The sequence below is a fragment of the Emiliania huxleyi genome (assembly GCF_000372725.1).
Source record: "Emiliania huxleyi CCMP1516 unplaced genomic scaffold EMIHUscaffold_36, whole genome shotgun sequence".
Classification (NCBI taxonomy): Eukaryota; Haptophyta; order Isochrysidales; family Noelaerhabdaceae; genus Emiliania; species Emiliania huxleyi.
In genome coordinates, this window is record NW_005199274.1 from 720626 (window position 1) to 739111 (window position 18486).

The following is an 18486-nucleotide window of genomic DNA, read 5'->3' on the forward strand; positions in this document are numbered from 1 at the left end:
CGTCGCCTGCCCGGACGCCTAGATGCGGAAGACAGCATGCACGGGAGGGCGACGATCTCCGCCCGCGAGATCGACGATCTCCGCCCGCGAGATCGACGATCTCCGCAGACTCGCTGACCGAACCAGCGGCGGAACAGCGCCCCCGCCGAGCCTGCTCGGTCGAACGCCTGCAAGCGCACACTCCGCCCCCCACTCGCCCTCACTTGACGCGCCGCCGCAGCCCCACTCGCCCGTGTGTCCATACCTGTAAATGAGGAGGGCTGCCTGCTACCACCAGGCCTGGGACGACCTCTGCGCCGACGTCTACGCGCAGCCCGTCTGCGAGGCCATCGCGCGCGTGCACGGCGCGAGATTCTCCGATATTCTCCGAGATTCTCCGAGATTTCCCGAGATGAGCCCGTCTGCGAGGCCATCGCGCGCGTGCTGCACGGCGCGCGCCCACCGCCCGCCGACCACATGGCGGCTTCCATGAGCCCACAGTCATGCTGGCGACACATGGCGAGCCGCCGCGACCGCCGCGCAGCCGCGAGAGCCGGCGTCTCACCAGCCGTCTCCTACGCCCACCTGCAGGTGCCACCCGTCCCCTACCCCCACGGTACCCGAATCCATCCCCCTACCCCCGCGGTACCCGAACCCAGCTCGTCGCCCACCGGCAGGCGCGAGCCCTGGAGGGGGGTGGGGCTCCGCGCCGCCCGCAGCGCGCCTTCGCTGGGCGCGCCTTGGCTGCCACAAGTACCTCCCGCCGGGAACCAGCCCGCCGCCGCCGCCGCTGCCGCCGAGGCGGGTCGCGCCGCCGCCGACGACGCGTTTTGGCGGCGGCAGTGGCGAGGGCGGCGGCGAGAGCGGCGAGAGCGGCGGCGGCGAGAGCGGCGGCGGTGGCGGCGGTGGCGGCGGTGGCGGCGGTGGCGGCGGCGGGAAGATGCACTGCGTCGCGCCGAGCGGCGGCGTGCTGCTGCTGCTGGTATCGGATAGGTCGCCGAACGAGTCTCTCGTGTGCCACTACCTGGGAGCTGCGAGCAGCGCCTCTCTTCACACCTGCGGCTGTGAGCAGGCCGAACCAGTTCCTATGCCACTACCTGTCGTCGGCGATGGTGCACGGGCTGAGGCGGGAGATATGGGGAGATGTGGGGAGATGTGGGGAGATGCGGGGAGATGTGGGGAGATGTGGGGAGATGTGGGGAGATATGGGGAGATGTATGGGGAGAGGGCGATGGTGCACTGGCTGAGGCGCGAGGAATGGGGAGGTATGGGGAGATGTATGGGGAGAGGGCGATGGTGCACTGGCTGAGCCGGACGCCGCGTCTGGGCGGGGCACAGCCCCGACTTGTGGCTGGCTGCTGACCGCGCGCATGTTGACCGCCCCTCCTCCGATTGGCTGCTCAGGCCGCCGACTCTACCTCGACAGGGACCTCCCCGCCTCGTGATGTCGCGACTCACTAGCTCCTCGCGCATGGCTCAGGCCGACCCTGCTCGGCTGGGACAGCGGCTCGTGGCTCGGCGGAGGCTCGCCCCCCTAGACGCGGAGATATGGGGAGATATGGGGAGATATGGGGAGATATGGCTCGGCGGAGGCTCGCCCCCCTAGAAGCGGAGATATGGGGAGATATGGGGAGATATGGGGAGATATGGGGAGATATGGCTCGGCGGAGGCTCGCCCAGCTAGACCACCTAGAAGCGGGCTACGTACTCCAACCAGCACTCGAGAGGACGCGCATTCCACCGTTATGCCGCCGTATTCCGCTGTACTCACGGCACTCGTAGCCCCTCGTATTCACGCGGTGCTCTGAACACGCTGCACAAGACCGCCTCCCCGCCCTCATGCCGGCGTGTTCAGCACGTAGGCTGCCCATATCTCCCCATATCTCCCCATATCTCCCCATATCTCCCGCCCTGAGGTCGGCGTGTTCAGCACGTAGGCTCGCCCAAGCCGTGGACGTTCCACCTCGGCGCCGCTCGTCTTGCCGCTCCCTCGCCGTCTGCCGTGCCGAGACTCTCCCCGTAGACACCTCCGAGACACCTCCCCAGGCGCCAAGCTCGTCCTGCCGCTCCACTACCTCGCCGCGTGCGGCTACTCCAACGACACGCTCGTCGTCTTCACGGACCACGACGTGCTCTTCCAGGGCGGCGCCGCGGCGCTGCGCGAGGCATACCGCGCCGCCGCCGCCGCCTCAGGCTCGACCTCACCACATCTCCCCACATCTCCCTTCATCTCCCCACATCTCCCCCACATCTCCCTTCATCTCCTCACATCTCCCTTCATCTCCTCACATCTCCTCACATCTCCCCCACATCTCCCCACATCTCCCTTCATCTCCTCACATCTCCCCCACATCTCCCCACATCTCCCCCACATCTTCCCACATCTCCCCACATCTCCACATATCTCCACATATCTCCTCACATCTCCCCCACATCTCCCCCACATCTCCCCACACCTCCCGCTCCAGCCCCTTCCCCCTCGCTCCAGCCCCTCCCCCCTCGCTCCAGCCCCCCCACTCCCGCCTCAGGCTCGCACCTGCTCTTCTCGACCGAGCACCATATCTCCCCATATCTCCCCATATCTCCCGCCTCAGGCTCGCACCTGCTCTTCTCGACCGAGCACCATATCTCCCCATATCTCCCCATATCTCCCGCCTCAGGCTCGCACCTGCTCTTCTCGACCGAGCACCATATCTCCCCATATCTCCCCATATCTCCCGCCTCAGGCTCGCACCTGCTCTTCTCGACCGAGCACCAGCCTTACCCGGAGGAGGTGGGCCCGCTCTTCCCGCCAGCGCCAGGCGCCGCACTCGCTTCCGGTCAATCCTAAGCTCGGAAGTGCGGCCGGAAGTGCGGTGTCGGAAGTGTGTGTCTGCCCGTCTCTCAGGTGCCTCCCCCTTCCGCTACCTCAACTCGGGCATGTGGGCCGGGCGCCCGCCTAGTACCGCACCTCCAGAGTACCGAACCCAGTGTGGGTTCAGTCCCGTGGGTGGTGCGGTAGGCCCGTCGGCGCCGTGCTCGAGCTGCTGCAGACGCTGGTGGGCGTGCGTCGCGGCGAGTCGCTGCCCGCGCTGCTCGACGTCTACCTCAACTGGGAGCGGCACACTGCGCGCGCTTCGCCGACGCCGCGCGTCTACGTCGACAACGACCAGACCGCGTACGCCCGGCTCTTCGTGTGCCGCAGCTCCTCGCGAGATGACCCGAGATCACCCGAGATCACCCGAGAGTAGGTACGCTTGCCTCTTCGTCTCGCAGCACCTCGCGCGTGCGTGCGGCGCGAGGGGCGGGAGTACCAGGCGGCCGCGCGAGAGTAGCCGAGAGGAGCCGAGAGGAGCCGGGAGGAGCCGAGAGTAGCCGAGAGGAGCCGAGAGGAGCCGGGAGGAGCCGGGAGGAGCCGAGAGTAGCCGAGAGTAGCCGAGAGTAGCCGAGAGTAGCCGAGAGGAGCCGAGAGGAGCCGAGAGGAGCCGAGAGGAGCCGAGAGGAGCCGAGAGGAGCCGAGAGGAGCCGAGAGGAGCCGAGAGGAGCCGAGAGGAGCCGAGAGGAGCCGAGAGGAGCCGAGAGGAGCCGAGAGGAGCCGAGAGGAGCCGAGAGGAGCCGAGGGTAGCCGAGAGGAGCCGAGGGTAGCCGAGAGGAGCCGAGGGTAGCCGAGAGGAGCCGAGGGTAGCCGAGAGGAGCCGAGAGGAGCCGAGAGGAGCCGAGAGGAGCCGAGGGGAGCCGAGGGGAGCCGAGGGGAGCCGAGAGGAGCCGAGAGGAGCCGAGAGGAGCCGAGAGGAGCCGAGGGGCGCGGGTAGGCGGCCGCGCGTCGGCGGCCGCGCGCGCTGCGTCACCTGCCCGCATGACGGGCAGCGCCGCTGCGTGCGCGCCAACGGGTCGCCCGACTGCAGCGCGGGGGGGGGGCGGCTGCTCGGCGTGCGGCTCGGCCTTGACTACTCGCTGCGCCTCTTCGAAAACATGTTCAAGGCGCGCCTCGGCATACGCCTCGGGCGAGGGAGGGAGGGCGGCGACTCTCGGCCGTACTCTCGGCGCGAGATCTGGATCTCGGCGCGAGATCTGCATCTCGGCGCGAGATCTGCATCTCTCCTCAAGGCGGGAGCGCATCGCCTCGAGGGCGGCACGCTGCGGCACAGATCCTCTGGTGCGACGCCGCTCGCGGTGCACTTCAACGGCCCAGCAAAGGTGAGAGGCAGCCGAGAGGCAGCCGAGAGGCAGCCGAGAGGCAGCCGAGAGGAGCCGAGAGGAGCCGAGAGGAGTCCAGCCACACGCGGCCAGAGATCTCGAGTGGTCTCGGGTGATCTCGAGTGATCTCGAGTGATCTCGGGTGATCTCGGGTGATCTCGGGTGATCTCGAGTGGTCTCGGGTGATCTCGGGTGATCTCGAGTGATCTCGGGTCATCTCGGGTGATCTCGAGTGAACGCCCACCTCCAGATCGCCTACCTCCCGGGCCCCGCGCCTGACGCCCGCGCGCGCGCCCCGGCCGTCGCCAAAGGTGGTGCACGATGCCGGCTGGAGGCTGCCGCAGTGGGGCGGCAAGCCCGACATGCCGCGCCAGCTGCGCAACGCCCTCTGCGCGTCGCTCCCCGCCGCCGAGCGCGCCGCCGCCGACGCGCGCTTCGCGTCGCACGTGACGTTTCTCGACCCGACTTTCCGACGCGTGAGCGGAGGCATCGGCCATCTCAACTCGACCTGCTTGGGCGTCGTAGCAGCTTGACGAGCTGAACGGCGGGTGCGCGCGCGGCAGTCGTGGCGGGTGAAACTGCAGCGGCGTGTCCAGTGGCGAGAGAGGGAGCAGCAGCGCGGTGGTGGCTCTGACGTCTCTGCCTCTGGCGGCGAGGCCCGAGGCGCGGCCGCGGCGCCGGCGGGCGGCGCCGCGAGCGCGGCGGGGTGGGGACATTTTTCGCTTTGTTGCAATGCAGGAGCTGTGAGACCTGTATGTACGTGGAGGAGTTCGTCCAGTTCCATGGTAAGTACGAAGAACACAAAACAACCACTCGCTCCGCCCCACGCGCCGGGCCCCGCCGCGGGTCCCGCTCCGCGCGCTCGTCATTAGGCAGTGGACCGGGTTATCGCCGGCGCGCCTCGATCGGACGGATATTCTCACACAGCGGGCGGCGGCCGTGTCTCTCGCGGTGCATGCACCGCTGCCACGCCCTCGGTCACACACAAATGCAGCCTCCCCCCTCCTTCCAACCCACGCAGAACCTCTCTGCTCTGCAGCAGCCGGCGCGGTGGATGCCGTGCTCGCGCGGTCTGAGGCGGCTGCAGCGCGTCAGTAGTTAAGGTGGTCGCCCCACCCCTCCGATGGCCGCACGCCTCGCGGGCCCGCTGCTGGCGCGGGGGCTGCGCGAGCACTCGCCACTCCCGCCGGCGGGATGTAGTCGGATTTGTGGTCGCCCCACTCCATCGTAGGAGGGGTAGGGGGGACCCGCATGCCCGAGCGCCTGTCGGCCGTCGGCGCGACCACACCGCGCACCGAGAGCGCCGCCTCGCCCCTGCCTGCAGAAGCACCGGGCAAGCCGAGCCCCTGCTTGGAGAGCCACGCACGCTTGGCCGCCTCCTCGGCGGCGTTCATGCGGACAAAGGTGCGCGTGGGCGCGGCTGCGGCTGCCTGTGGCTGCAGCCTGGAATGGGCCGGGACGAGGCCGGCGGACGACATCGCGAGGGCGAACATCTGGCCGGAGAGGGAGTTGATCAAGTTGCGCAGCTCGGGCTATCTCTGCCCTTCGACGGCTTTGCACCGCGAAAGAATTCAACCTTGACTTTTTCGGTCTTCTTCGTTGCCACCACTGCCGTGAAACTAGCAGTCTACCCGAACGGTCGCGGGGGGGCGGGAGCCGCGCGAGATCGCGAGGGTGTCGAGGGTGAGCCTCTGGGGGGGCGCGGGGGCCCTAGGAACCCAGTGAATACAGCGGAATAAATACGGTCGGAATGCAGCTGAACACGTGTCCTCTCGAGCGCTGCTAGGAAGACATGAATCCGCATTCCGCGTCTAGGCTCGTGCGCCAGCAAGCGAACGCGTCGCGCGGGGCCACGTCCGGCCGGACCGCGAGCACGTCTCGTACTCACGCCCTGACATTGGCGTCACATCCCAGGATCGTGCTGCCCCTCCACGCGTCGCTGCCGGTCGAGGCGCAGGAGCGTGTCTTCGACGTGCCGCCGCAGGTGCACGCTCCACACCGCCTGTCCGCGCGACACATACACCGACGGCACACCTCTATGCTGATGCTGTAAAGTGTCTGCACACACACACACACACACACACACACACACACACACACACACACACACACACACACACACGCACACACGCACACACGCAAACACGCAAACACGCACGCACGCACGCACGCACGCACGCACGCACGCACGCACGCACGCACGCACGCACGCACGCACGCACGCACGCACGCACGCACGCACGCACGCACGCACGCACGCACGCACGCACGCACGCACGCACACACGCACGCACACACGCACACACGCACACACGCACACACGCACACACGCACACACACACACACAGCCACAACTCCTCCCGGGAAGGGCGAGGGGTCCAGCCGCCTCCTCCGCCGCAGGGCGTGCGCAAGGTCGTCCTCGCCACAAACATCGCCGAGACCAGCGTCACCATCGACGGCATCCGCTTCGTCGTCGACTCCGGCGCCGTCAAGGAGATGAGCTGCTGCCGTGCTGGGTCTCGCGCGCGTCCGCCGAGCAGCGCAAGGGCCGCGCGGGAGACGCACCGGCCCCGGCACGTGCTTCCGCCTCTACGCGCAGGCGGAGCTCCTCTCCCTGCGCGACTCTTCACCCTCACCCTCACCCCCACCCTCACCCTCACCCTGAGCCTTGTATCAAAGCCGACCCTAAGCGCCATCCCTCCTGCCCTCACCTGATGCTGCTTCCCCGCGCCGCCTCCTTGGCCCCCCTGGGCGTATTTTCTACTCCCAGAGGGGGGGCTGAGCCCCGGCCCCCCCCTTGTTTTCTGTTTTTTTGTTTTTCAACACGCCCGCCCGCCCGCCACCCCGGAGGCGGCTCGGCCCCCCACTTACCGAGAAATCAAAAACGGACGGCCTCGGCATGGAGGCGGACGCAGAGCCGGATGTCGGTTAGAGGGATGCTTTTGTGGTGCTGGTGGGTGGGGTGCCAGTGAAAGGACGAGAAGGGAGAGAAATAACGGACATTCTCATTACTCAGCACTGTGTTTCAACGCGGGCCCGACGCGCGACGGCGCCGGGCACCGCCTCGCCCTCGGTCGGTGGATACAAGGAAGATCCTGCCCTCGGACCCAGACCCTCCACAGAACACAGCTTCACCAGCTCACAGCGGTCAGCGCTCCCAGTTCACCTAACACTCGGGGCGCATAGACGTGGCACGGACGGGGCAGCGGGCGCTCACCCCAGAGAGGAGTCAAACCTCACCTCCCGCGCCGGATCGGCATCACTAAGGTCTAAGCAGCCCACAGCAGACGTCCTCCTTTTAGGGTATTGCAGGCGCGCGCAGGTAGCAGCGCGAGGAGTTCAGCATCCCGATCATACGCATGATGGCTCCAATGATTGAAGCGATCGCGAATCTTGCTGCGTAGTGGTCCGCCTTCGTCAAGACAGGCCTTGATGAAGCAAGCAAAGATTTTCAAGACGTCGCGGTGGAAGAACTCCTCCCGCGAGCCGGGGCTGTAGTTGATGGTGCTTTGCAGGCGTTCGCGTTGGCAAGTCGCACCAACATCGACCGCTGAGGGCGCCCCTTCTGACTCGGACCTCACACAGAAGAACGATTCGGCTGTTGGGCCCGGGAGCTCTTCGGGGGGCATAGCATCCGCGCTGCAATGCGCTCGTATCCGGGTTGTTGCAAGGCGAAACTCCGTCCTTCACTCTCTGCTCGCTCCGCCAGAATCGTGAGCAACCCCTGTTCCGTGGGGAAGAACCCGTCTCGCAAATACGACCGCAAGGCGAGCACGTACGCATCGTAGAAGGCAGCATAGCTTCTCCGATTGAAGATCATGACCGTGGCGACAACTTCCTTCTTATGCACTCCCCAAGCGTTGTAGAGCAGCTGCAACTGCGGCAGCCAACGCGCCCGCAACGAAGATATGGAAAACGCTGCGAACTGTGTTTGAACGGGATTGAGACAGCTGACGCACTCTTCAAAGCCATGCCACGTATGGCGGAAGAGACCGGCGTCGACCCATATCAGTCGTTGACCAACGCCTTTGCGTACGGTGCTAGCAGACTCAGCACGCCGCAGCATCTCAAACTTGGCATGCGTCACCAGCCTGTAGATCGCCGTAGTGTTCGCAGGTGTCTTGGCGTAGAAGGTCTTGGCTGGGCGCCCATCACGCCGACGCATGGCAGTCACCACTGCGGTGGTCTCGGCACGAGGGTCCGAGAAGGCCGTCAGGGTCGACCCGATGCCGTCCAGGGAGAGGTGCCGCACCTCGACCGTGCTCGGAAACCGCGCCTTGAAGTCCGCGCAGGCGTCGCCGCAAAGGAAGACCAAGGTGCACCCCGCCCCGTGAAGCACGCCTGCCAGCTTTGCCGCCGCCTCGACATACCCTGATCGCGAATCGCGGAACGGTCCCATATCAAAGAAGCCGGACACGAAGACATCCTGGCATTGGCACTGTGGTCCCCTTGGAGAGCTCTTCTCGCTTGACTCTAGCCTGTTACTCTTGTCCGTCCTTTCAAAACCCGTTCCCTGCGGAGCAGCTTTGGTGCAGGCCACATCGTTGTCGTGCTCACACGGCCGCCTCTGCCTTAGAATGGCTGGCATGCAGCACTGCGCCGAACCTCCTGGCCGCGAGGAGCAGCCGCTGCCGCCGCACGCGCCACAAGATGCGTTGCAGCAGACCTGGCCGGAGGCGTGCTCAATGCCAGCCAGGCAGAAGCGGCGCGCAGGGCCATCTGACGGCAGGACAGCAGGGCCATCTATCGGCGGGACAGCAGGGCCATCTGGCGGCAGGACAAGCTCGGGTGTCTGCTGCTGGCTAGCTATCGTGGGCCGTGGACTTGGAATGGAATCTGAGGGGGGGTTCAAGTAGCGTGTCGAAGTGAAGTAATCGCGAGGGAAGAGGTACAACGGCATGGGGAGCTGTAGTAAGCCCTGCAGCGGCTGCAGCTTGAGTCGCGAGAAGAATTGGACCCGCGTGAGCGGCACCTTTGGACCTAGCGGGCCCTCGTTCCGGACCTTGACCATACGCAGCCCATCCATCCGGTCGACGTCGCCATGGGGCTCACTGATGGAGGAGCCGTGCATGAAATGGATGATTGGTGCGGACGGCTGCAGGAACTGGGGCGGAGCGGCGGCTGTCTGTAAAGTGCCGTACGGCAACAGCTTTGCGTGCTGCTGGATCGAACTTATGTTTTGGCTCCACAGCCGGTTGATGCATGCCTGCTCCCATGGGAAATGCCGTAAGAAGAAGGCGCAACGAGACGTCTCTGGCTGTGTTTCGGCGCTTGTCATGCGACGTAAGAATGCGCGCGTGTAGGCTGAATTGCGTACCACCATCACACCGGTGTTGATAAGCTGGTTACTCGGCCGGTCGCCCGAAAACAATAAGTCTGGGCCGTGACTGCTAGTGATGCCGTGCGTCTCGAGCTGCAACCGGAGCTGGTTGCCATTCTCGTGCAGAAGTGCCGCGTCAGCGTCGAGCCAGATCGCAGCGTCCACGGTCGTGCCGTTGACACCGCGTGACAGGACCTGCTCCAACAGGCCTAGCCGCTGCCAGGCGGGAGCACGGTCGTGCTGGTATATGGTGCTGCTGGACACAAAGGCGTAGCCAAACTGTGCGGCAAACCTGCGGTTGCTCTCCGCGGCGATGCTAGCAAAAGCAGCAGCCTTTGCGTCGTACCACATGCAGATGGCGATACGAGGAGCCCGCTTAGTTGTTGGGACCATGGTTGGGACGTGCAGAGGAGATAGTGGAGAGGCAGCGCCGGCCAGCGCGGGCTGGTGGTCGACACCCGAGTTGGCTTCCACTGTTTTGTTTTAACCCTGGTGGGTGGATTGTCCAAAATACGTCAGCCTCGCACGCCTAGAGCTAGGTCTGACACCCGACCGCCCCCCCCTCCCTAATATTAACCGGCGAGAGCACATTTTGGCCGGCTAATGTTAGGGAGGGGAGGCCAAAAAACGCATACTTTTGTCCACCTACCAGGGTTAATCAGCTGGACCGAATTTTACCAAGTTGGACGCCGTTGGACGTATCCAGTGTTTAGTGTCTACGTGCAGCGACGGGCGGCTGCGCGATAGCTGCTTTGTCGGTCCCGTGAGCCAAGTCAGCGTCGGGCTGGCTACACGTTCGCTCGCCGTGGTCACAAGCCATCGAGGAAGCCACCCTACCAGGACCACAATCGCGTTGCGGATCAGGTTTGTGACCCTGGCGGTGGCGAGCCTTTGGCGCACAGCGTAAGCATGCCAGCACGACTCGCATCAGGGCTGCACCCGTCGCCGAGCACCTCGTGCACTCTACATGGATCGGGTGATGCCACGAGCCCGCTGCGCGGCTGCACCGAGTGGCTCTCTGTGGCAGGGAATGCACTTTTATGCCACATGATGGCGTTGCCTCGCAGCATGCCGAGTGGGCCTTCTGTCTCTGAGGAAGAACCGAAATGCAAATTCGCGCCTTGCCGATCTCCGAGTGGTCAACCGGAGAGGTCTGTGGACACGTGTGCAAGCGAGGCAGCCGCAATCGGCGCGTCTCTGGCATCTGCGTGGTGAGCACCCTGGCGGTATGCGTGCGCAGCAGCCTCAGCGCAGGGCCAGATGACGTGTCCGGTCGGAGGTGGAGCGCTACCAACGGCTCGAGAGGTTCCTCGCGGGTCGAATTCCGTCCACGCGCACGCGTCGGGGACCCGCTCAGCAGCACCGAGGGGTATCTGTCGCGTCACAGCTATCGTGTGCTGCAGCATCCGGCAAACCAGTGCCGGCTACTGGCCACCATCGATACAGGCTACTGGCCACCATCGATACACGGAGAACCGCTCGCACGAGTCAGCCCAGAGGCGATCGATGGGCGGGAGAGGCCTCTGGCACAGACATACAGCTCGGGCCCGACAGATGGCGCGAGGGGGCGATCTCGCGCGGGTCCAACTTTGGCCTGTGTGAGGGCGTGAAGAGGAGAAGGGTGGGATGGGAGGACGGCAAGCCGCCACCACACAGGGATATTAAAAAATCCTCTGGCCCAAGCACTTGGAGCACTTGGAGTGCAGTCATTAGCCTCACATCCAGGGCCGGGGAGCTAAGAAGCGCACCCAGCGGGCCGGATGATCGGGATCGGGTTGCGGGCAAGAGAGCCCTAGCCCCGGTTAGGGGTGGATTTTTGTTTTTTTGCGGCGCGTCTCACGGTGTCCTGAGAAGCCCAACGCGTGCATTTACCCCAATGCGTCTGCTCCTGTACCTCGCGACGCACCTGAGCGATGACCACGCTGCTTGCCTGACGTGCTGGCCCGCGATGCTCGCGCACGCGCCGCTGCTCCGCACCGCCGACGTTCTGGTGTATGCTGGCGGCCCTGCGGCCGCGGTGCCGGCGGCGCGCCTCAGCTGGCAGAGCATCGTGAACGCGCTCCCGAATCGGAACGCCACAATCTTCTTCTCCGTTTTCAATCCAGGCTACCAGGACGGCGCCAAGTACGCCATGCACGTCGCTCTGACGAGCGGCTGGTTCGATGCGTACGAGTGGGTCGTGCGCATCAACCCGGATGTGATGGTGTTTGACGAGTCAAGGCTAACACTGGCGATGGCGGGACTGTTCGGACCGTCGCCGGGCCGGTACGAGGGCGTCTTCGCCTCGTGCAGGCGCAACAAGCCGTGCTACGGCCGGGGGTGCGAGCACGGCCTCATCCAGACGGGTGCGTCGCTCGCTGCAGTGCCCCAGCCGCACTCTCCCGTGCACACTCGTCTCTCGTCACGGCCTGGCTCCACGCGACAGCACGCACGGACGCACACCGCTCCCCCCTCTGCGCGCCTCGGGCAGACGTGCTCGCGGTCCGGCCGGACGTGGTCCCGCGCGACGCGTTCGCTTGCTGGCGCACGAGCCTAGACGCGGAATGCGGATTCATGTCCTCCTAGTAGCGCTCGAGAGGACACGTGTTCAGCTGCATTCCGACCGTATTCCGCTGTATTCACTGGGTTCCTACCCGCTGTACTCACGCGGTGCTCTGAATGCTCTGGTGTACGATACCGTACTCCCGGCCTGATGTCGGTGTATTCGGCACGTAGGAACACCACCTCGTGTCTGTGGAGAAGTTTACGTTACCGTACCTTACGTAGGAACTCGAGCGTGCCTCGCAGCGACCCCGAGTGCGGCTTCGCGCGGAGTGGCGCCGAGAGCCACGCCGAGGAGCAGGCGACGCGCGCCTTCCGCCCCATCGTGCAGGCGCGGGCCCACAGTGTACGGAGATGGCGTCCACAGGAGCCCACAACGCCGTGCGCTCACTCTCCCTCTCTTGCTGCCGCCGCAGCGGCGGGCGGACGCCTGGCTCAACCTCAACCACACGTCTGGCTCCCTCTGCCGCATCAACACGGGCGCGGGCCGCGCCGTCGCGTGAGACGCACCCCCTTCGTCTCGCTCCGAGTCGGCCGGATGGCTGTAGGCGGGTTGCGGCACCTGGATACGCACAAACGGCCGAGCGACCGGCTGCTCTGCGCAAAGGCTTGCCCAGTGTGGAAGGCGGCCGACCCGTGGCAACGATTTGTGGAGCTCAGCCAGCACCTCGCGAGGAAGAGGGCGGCGAAGAAGGCGGCGGAGTCGAGCGGCGGGCCGGGCACGGACGGCGCGGTGAGGCGCGCGCGGTCCGCAGGCGCAGCGCATAGGGCGGCGAAGAAGGCGGCGAGGAAGCTTGCGCGAAACGCCGCTCCGGAGTGAGCGGCTTGCGTGGAATACGCGGCTGCTACGGGCACGCATTCCCTTTTCTAACAAAATGTTGGCCACCCGGCTGTTTATTTATCACTCACATAATCATAAACACAGATGAAAAATGAAATACCGGCAGAGCGGATAATCGATAAAAGAGCCGTAATAGCGCGGTGCCGCGCGGTCTCGGCACTCGGGTTTCTCGGGTCTCGGTCTGGCCGCACAGGCCGGGGTCCACAGGAGTCGCACTCGCACGTCTCGCAGCTAGCGGTTAGAAGCTCAAGAAGGCGCAGCGCCTCAAGCAACGCTCAAGCGCGGCGCGCAGGCAGTCCGCAGAGCCGCCCCCGTGTCCAGCCCCAGGGCTTGACCACGGTAAAACAATGCTCGCCTACCCATCTCCGTTCTAGCCTGCCTATCCCAGCTCTAGCCTAGCCAACCAATATTCATCGGCCCACGCCACCAGGCTCTGGCTACGCGCTGTGTGTGTGTGTTTGTGTGTGTGTGTTTGTGTGTGTGTTTGTGTGTGTGTTTGTGTGTGTGCGTTTGTGTGTGTTTGTGTGTGTGATGGCCGACCGTAGCGAGGAGCATGCCGCTGTACGGCGCCTTCTTGACCGCCGGGTGGCACAGCAGCTGTCTGGCGACGTTGGTTGGCAGGGGCGGGCTGAGGAGCGCCGCCCACGAGCGCTCCATGTAGTGGCCCTCCTCGAGGTTGTCCGCGCGGCTGAGGGACTTGGCCAGCGCGGCCCAGTCGGCCGCCGACACGCGCAGAATCTGCTCGCGACGCGCCGCAAAGCTGCCGCCGTAGCAGACCGGCCACACCTCGCGAGCGCGGAGCTCGCTGTACGTCGGCTGTGACAGCACCGACGCCAGCCACGCGCCGATCGACTGGGTGGGCGAGTTGAAGGTGGCGTTGACGGGAGCGCCCCCGCGGAGCCGCTGCGTGTGTTTCTCCTTGTAGTTTCGGAGCACGAACGCCTCGAGGACGGCCCGCTCATGCCACTGCGACCCATTGCCCGCGGGGCCGCAGTGCGGGGGGGCGCGGCCGCACGAGAAGCCGCGCGTCCTCAGCTCCTGCGCCATCTGGACCGCCGACCGCTCGTACTTCTTGAAGTCGTGCCCGCCGTAGTGGAAGGAGCTGTCCTTGAGGAAGAAGACCTGCCCCGGAAGGCTGTGGTGCCGCGTCGCGAGGTACTCGGCGTAGACTTGATCGTTGCGGCCCAAGTTGGGCAGCGTGTGCAGGTGGGCGCCTGCGCGGAAGGGCAGGAGGAGGAGGGTGCGGGGTGGCGGGTGGCGGTCTGGTGGTGGTGTGTGTGTGGGGGGGGGGGGGCACAGCTGGTGAAGGCTGCGTGCGACCAAGAGAGGGTTTTGCGGGCCGAGGGCGGTGGAAGCGGCGTCGGGTGCGCGCCCGCAGGGGCGCCAATCGGCGCGAGGCCGCACTTGGAGTAGATGTGCACGTCGATCACCTTGGTGCCGAGAATCGCGAGCGAGTCGATGGACGGCTGGAGCCAGCTGAGGTCCTTGGTGCAGTGGGACGCCACGATCTCGGCGTCGCTGCCGGGCACGATTTCCGCCCCCGCGAGCATACCCGCCTCGATAGCGGCGACAGGTCTACACGTGCCACCCCGGGGCAAGGTGGAACTCGGTCGTATTGCCGACTCCATGCTCTTGCTACACATTGACATTGGTGGAATCTTCTATGCTTGTGAGACGCCGGAAACAAAAGAAAACGCGCACAGTGCGCGGACAACTTTGGGTTCCGCCGACGGGCGCACCAGTGTAGCAAGGAGATCCGCTGTAGAGCGCGATTTTGCTGTAGAGTTTGTTGTATACTCCGCCACATCGAAAGTGGGAGGACGAAAACTCAGCCTTGAGTTCTCAGCGCCCTCACGGCCCGCCAATGGCAAACCCGACTCCCTCCATCCGTGTGGCGCCGCCCGATGGTGCCGGGAACCCTATTCCGGAGCGATTCCCCCTAGGGTTAGCGCAGAAAAAGCCGGGCCCCTTAGCTCCGGCTAGGGCTAAGGGGCCTCCGCAATGTCTCGAAATGGCCAGCAGGCGCTGTCTGCTCGCGGTCTGTGCGGGCCGCTCGTCCTCCTCGCCCTTCTTTCGTCCTCCCGTCCCTCCCCTCCACCATGGCCTTCTCGGCACTTCTTTCTCCATCCGCCTCGCCCTGCCTTTTCGTATCGTGCCGTTCGCCCTCCATTCGGTGACCTTGGTGTTTCTGAACACGTAGTCGTCCACGCTGTGGGGGTTGTGTGTGGGTCCTGTGTCTGGGAGGGAGGGAGTGGGGTGCAGGTTGCTCACCCACGGCACCGGGCCGGTGCTTGCACTTTGAATGCCGTGGGGCTCCTGCCCGTGTCCGGGCGTGGAGATGCGAGGGTCGCCCCCCCTTGCCCCACCACTTTGTGTGTGTGGAGACGTTTACCTTACCTTACCTTACGAGGGGGGCGGCGGCGAGGGCGACAACTTAAACTCCCTCGCACTTCAAGACCCACTTCTGAACGACGTCCGACGACCGTAGCGCAGCGCAAACTCGCTCCGATAAAAAAAACAGAGAATGAAAGGGAGGGATGGGAGGCAATGTGGAATCATAAAATGTGCACCAGATTATTTTGTCAGCAACCACACTCGTCCGCGGCGCTACCCGGAGCAGCACCAGCAGCCGTTGCAGACGTTGATGACCTTGTATTCGAGGCACTCGCATGACGTCCAAGGTAGACCGGCCGGCCTGTATCCCCAGGTGATCCCACCATACGGCTGCCGAGTCGTCGTTACCCCATTAGCGACTGCTGTCGCGCAGCTTCCCCTGATGCAATTCACCGTTTCCTGGATGCATTGTGGGTTGCTTGTGCTGCAGCTGCCTGGATCCCACCATTGGGCGCTGCACCCGCACCAGCAACCGTCACAGTTGCCATCGATCGGAGGGAAGGTTGGAGGGGGCAAGGGCGAGGGCGGCGCCGGTGGCAGCGGCGGCGGGTACGGCGGCGGCGGCGGCCGCGGCGGAGAGGACGGGGGGAGGGGGGCGAGGGTGAACGTCTCGCTGCCATAGGATCCGGAGCCGAGCGTGAACGTATAGCCCGCACCCTTCCACTCGTTGCCGGTCCAGCCGTCGCCCCACGAGTCGTACATGTCGAGCGTGCACTCGCCGGGCGGCGCGGACAGGGTGCCAGAGTAGGGGGCCCCTCCACTGCCGATCAACGCGCCGCTGCACGTCAGGTTCCACGACACATCGGACTGCCATCTGCCGCCACCCACAGTGACCTGGAAGTCGATTGATGGAGCGAACGGCGGCGGCGGTGGCGGCGGTGGCGGCGGCGGCGCGGAGGGCGGAGGCGGGACGGACGGCGGCGGCGTGGGCGGCGGCGGCGCGGAGGGCGGAGACGGCGGCGTAGAGGGCGGAGACGGCAAGGACGGCGGCGACGGCGGCGGCGACGGAGGCGTAAACTGCGAGAAGGAGACGTCGTCCAGCGCCATGTCCGACCTGAAGCCCGACCCCGTCTTGCCGTTGAAGCGCACCTTCGTCGTCGAGGCGGGTAGGATCACTACCGCTTCGAGCCAGCTATTGCCCTGGTCGCCGGTCCTGCTCCAGAGCGTCGTCCAGCCCGTCTCGGTGCCGTTGGCCTCGACGGAGAGGGTGCCCATGTCCGAGTAGTCGTAGTAGTAGTCTTCCAAGCCGTACATGTGGTAGAAGAAGGAGAGGGTGCCGGCCTGCTGGAGCGAGAAAAGCGGGCTCTCGAGCTGGTGCAGCTTATCGTTGCCGCCATAAGACGCCTCGGTGTAGAGGTAGTAGCCCGAGCCGGTGGTGTGGTCGCCGCTCGGGCCTGTGCTAGACGATGGAGTGCCGCCGCTCCTGCGGGTCCAAGAGAACCCGTCCGGCGCGGTGTCGGTCCAGGCGCAAGTGTCGACCTCGAAATCGCAGCTTATCATGTCGGGTAGAAGAGGCGGCGGAGAGGCCGACGGCGGCGGCGGCGAGGGCGACAGCGACGGCGGCGGCGGAGTGGGCGGCGGCGAGGGCGACAGCGACGGCGGGGGCGGAGTGGGCGGCGGAGGGGCAGGTGGCGGCGGGGCCGGCGGCGGCGGCGAGGGCGAGGCGGAGGGCGGCGGCGGCGAGGGCGGCGGAGGAGTGTGTGGCGGCGGGGCTGGTGGCGGCGGCGACGGCGACACGCACGCTGAGCACAGCGAGTCGCCGATGGTGAAGTAGTTGTACTCGGCGCCGACGGGATGGTCTTGTGCGCACAACTCCATGTATGTGGTCTCGCACGTGAGGCCCTCGGCGAGCAGGAGCGGGCACTCGGACTCCCAGTCGGCGCTGCTCAATGCCGCGGCGTCCATTGCGCAAAGTGCATGCAGCGGCGGCGGCGGCGACGGCGGCGGCGGCGTTGGCGAAATTCTGGCCAGTCTGCTGTTGAGGACCGCAACTTCGTCCTGGAGGGCCGCAATTTCGTCCTGGAGGCTCGAAACCAGTGCCTCGAGGTCAACGGCGGGCGGCGACGCGGGAGGGCAGAGGACCGCCCCCTCGGGCATCGAAGGCGTCTGGGTGGGTGCGGCGGTGGGCGCGCTCGTCGGCGGGCAGGTCATCGCCTCGCTCGCGCACTTGCTCTTACCCTCCTTGGCGTAGCAGAGCCTGATCTTGAAGTCGCTCTTCACCTCAAAGAAACTGCTGCACGCGTCCGGGTTTGCCTTCTTACACTTGCTGATCACGCTCCGGCCTGCAACGTCGCTGCATGTCAACGGCGCCGGAGGGGCCGGTGGTGGGCACGTCAACGTCGTGCTACTGGCGCACGCGTTTGCGTCAGTGGCGTCTGCAGCGCAGAGCTTGTACTTGTATTTGTTCGCACTCTTCACCTCGAAGAAGTCATCGCAGGCGTCCGAGTCCGCATTCTTGCATTTGCCCACTTCTTGCCGGCCGACTAGGTCGCTGCACGTGGGTGGAGAGGGCGGCGGGAGGGCAGGAGGGGGCGATACAGGAGGGGGCGGCGACGGCGAGGGCGGGGCAGTAAACCACGCATTGAAGGCGTCTATGTTGCCTGCACAGCCATTCAGGAAAAGATAGTAGTTCAGGCCGAGGGTGCATCCAGCACCACATCCCCCGCGGCAGCCAAACGAGAGACCCGTTTCCTGGCTGAGCCTGCTCGCAACTTGCCCGAGACTCTCACATTGTAAGGAGTAAAGCACGGTTCTCCCATAGCCAGGTTGGCATTCGATTCGTGTACCGCCGGCCTGCTCGTCAGCGGAGAAGAGCTTCTCATTCACCGAAATCACGTTCGCCGCGCAATCGCCGGAAGCGTAGATGGTGCACGAGCCAGCTCCATTATACAGAAATGGCGGCGGGGGCGGCGAGCCGTACACCACGGCCGCATTAGCAAACCCGAGCAGCAGCAGCAGCAGCGCTTGCCGCAGATTCGTCCAGAATCCAAGTGAGTGGAGCGCAAGGCTCTCTCGCCGCGGCCGCACCACGCCTGACAGTCGGACAGGCGTTGCTAAGGGAGATGCTTAACCCAGGAACGACGGCAGTGGCGAATGCAACTCGCCTCGCTCCTCTGGAGACCGTTTTAGCAGCACGGGGGCGCCGCCGCCAGCGGCGAGCAGACAAAATGGCGACGTGGGCAGCGCCTCCGGGGCTGGGTACGCCGCGCCCACAGGTTCTTTGAGCGCCGCCTCC

At 65.6% G+C, this 18486-nt stretch overlaps 3 protein-coding genes across 3 annotated transcripts in view; 1 reads left to right on the forward strand and 2 right to left on the reverse strand.

Moving 5' to 3' along the window:
• The window catches only part of EMIHUDRAFT_451085 (hypothetical protein), a gene marked incomplete at both ends in the record, with an annotated part of 4638 nt that extends 1352 nt beyond the window's left edge, over positions 1-3286 (forward strand). The window contains 2 exons of the mRNA XM_005772460.1: positions 2981-3136; positions 3210-3286. Coding sequence (XP_005772517.1) covers positions 2981-3136; positions 3210-3284 — 231 coding nt within the window. The remainder of the gene's footprint in view (positions 1-2980; positions 3137-3209) is intronic.
• A 1638-nt stretch (positions 3287-4924) lies between these two features.
• EMIHUDRAFT_436015 (hypothetical protein) lies at positions 4925-5690 on the reverse strand (the record flags this gene model as incomplete). Its single annotated transcript, XM_005772461.1, has 1 exon — positions 4925-5690. A coding segment is annotated over one exon (437 nt), but the record flags the coding sequence as incomplete, so codon positions are not given.
• A 7260-nt stretch (positions 5691-12950) lies between these two features.
• On the reverse strand, positions 12951-14407 carry EMIHUDRAFT_451087 (hypothetical protein; the record flags this gene model as incomplete). Its single annotated transcript, XM_005772462.1, has 4 exons — positions 12951-13236; positions 13398-13799; positions 13911-14071; positions 14155-14407. Coding segments are annotated over 4 exons (920 nt in total), but the record flags the coding sequence as incomplete, so codon positions are not given.
• Between the last annotated feature and the right edge of the window lie 4079 nt (positions 14408-18486).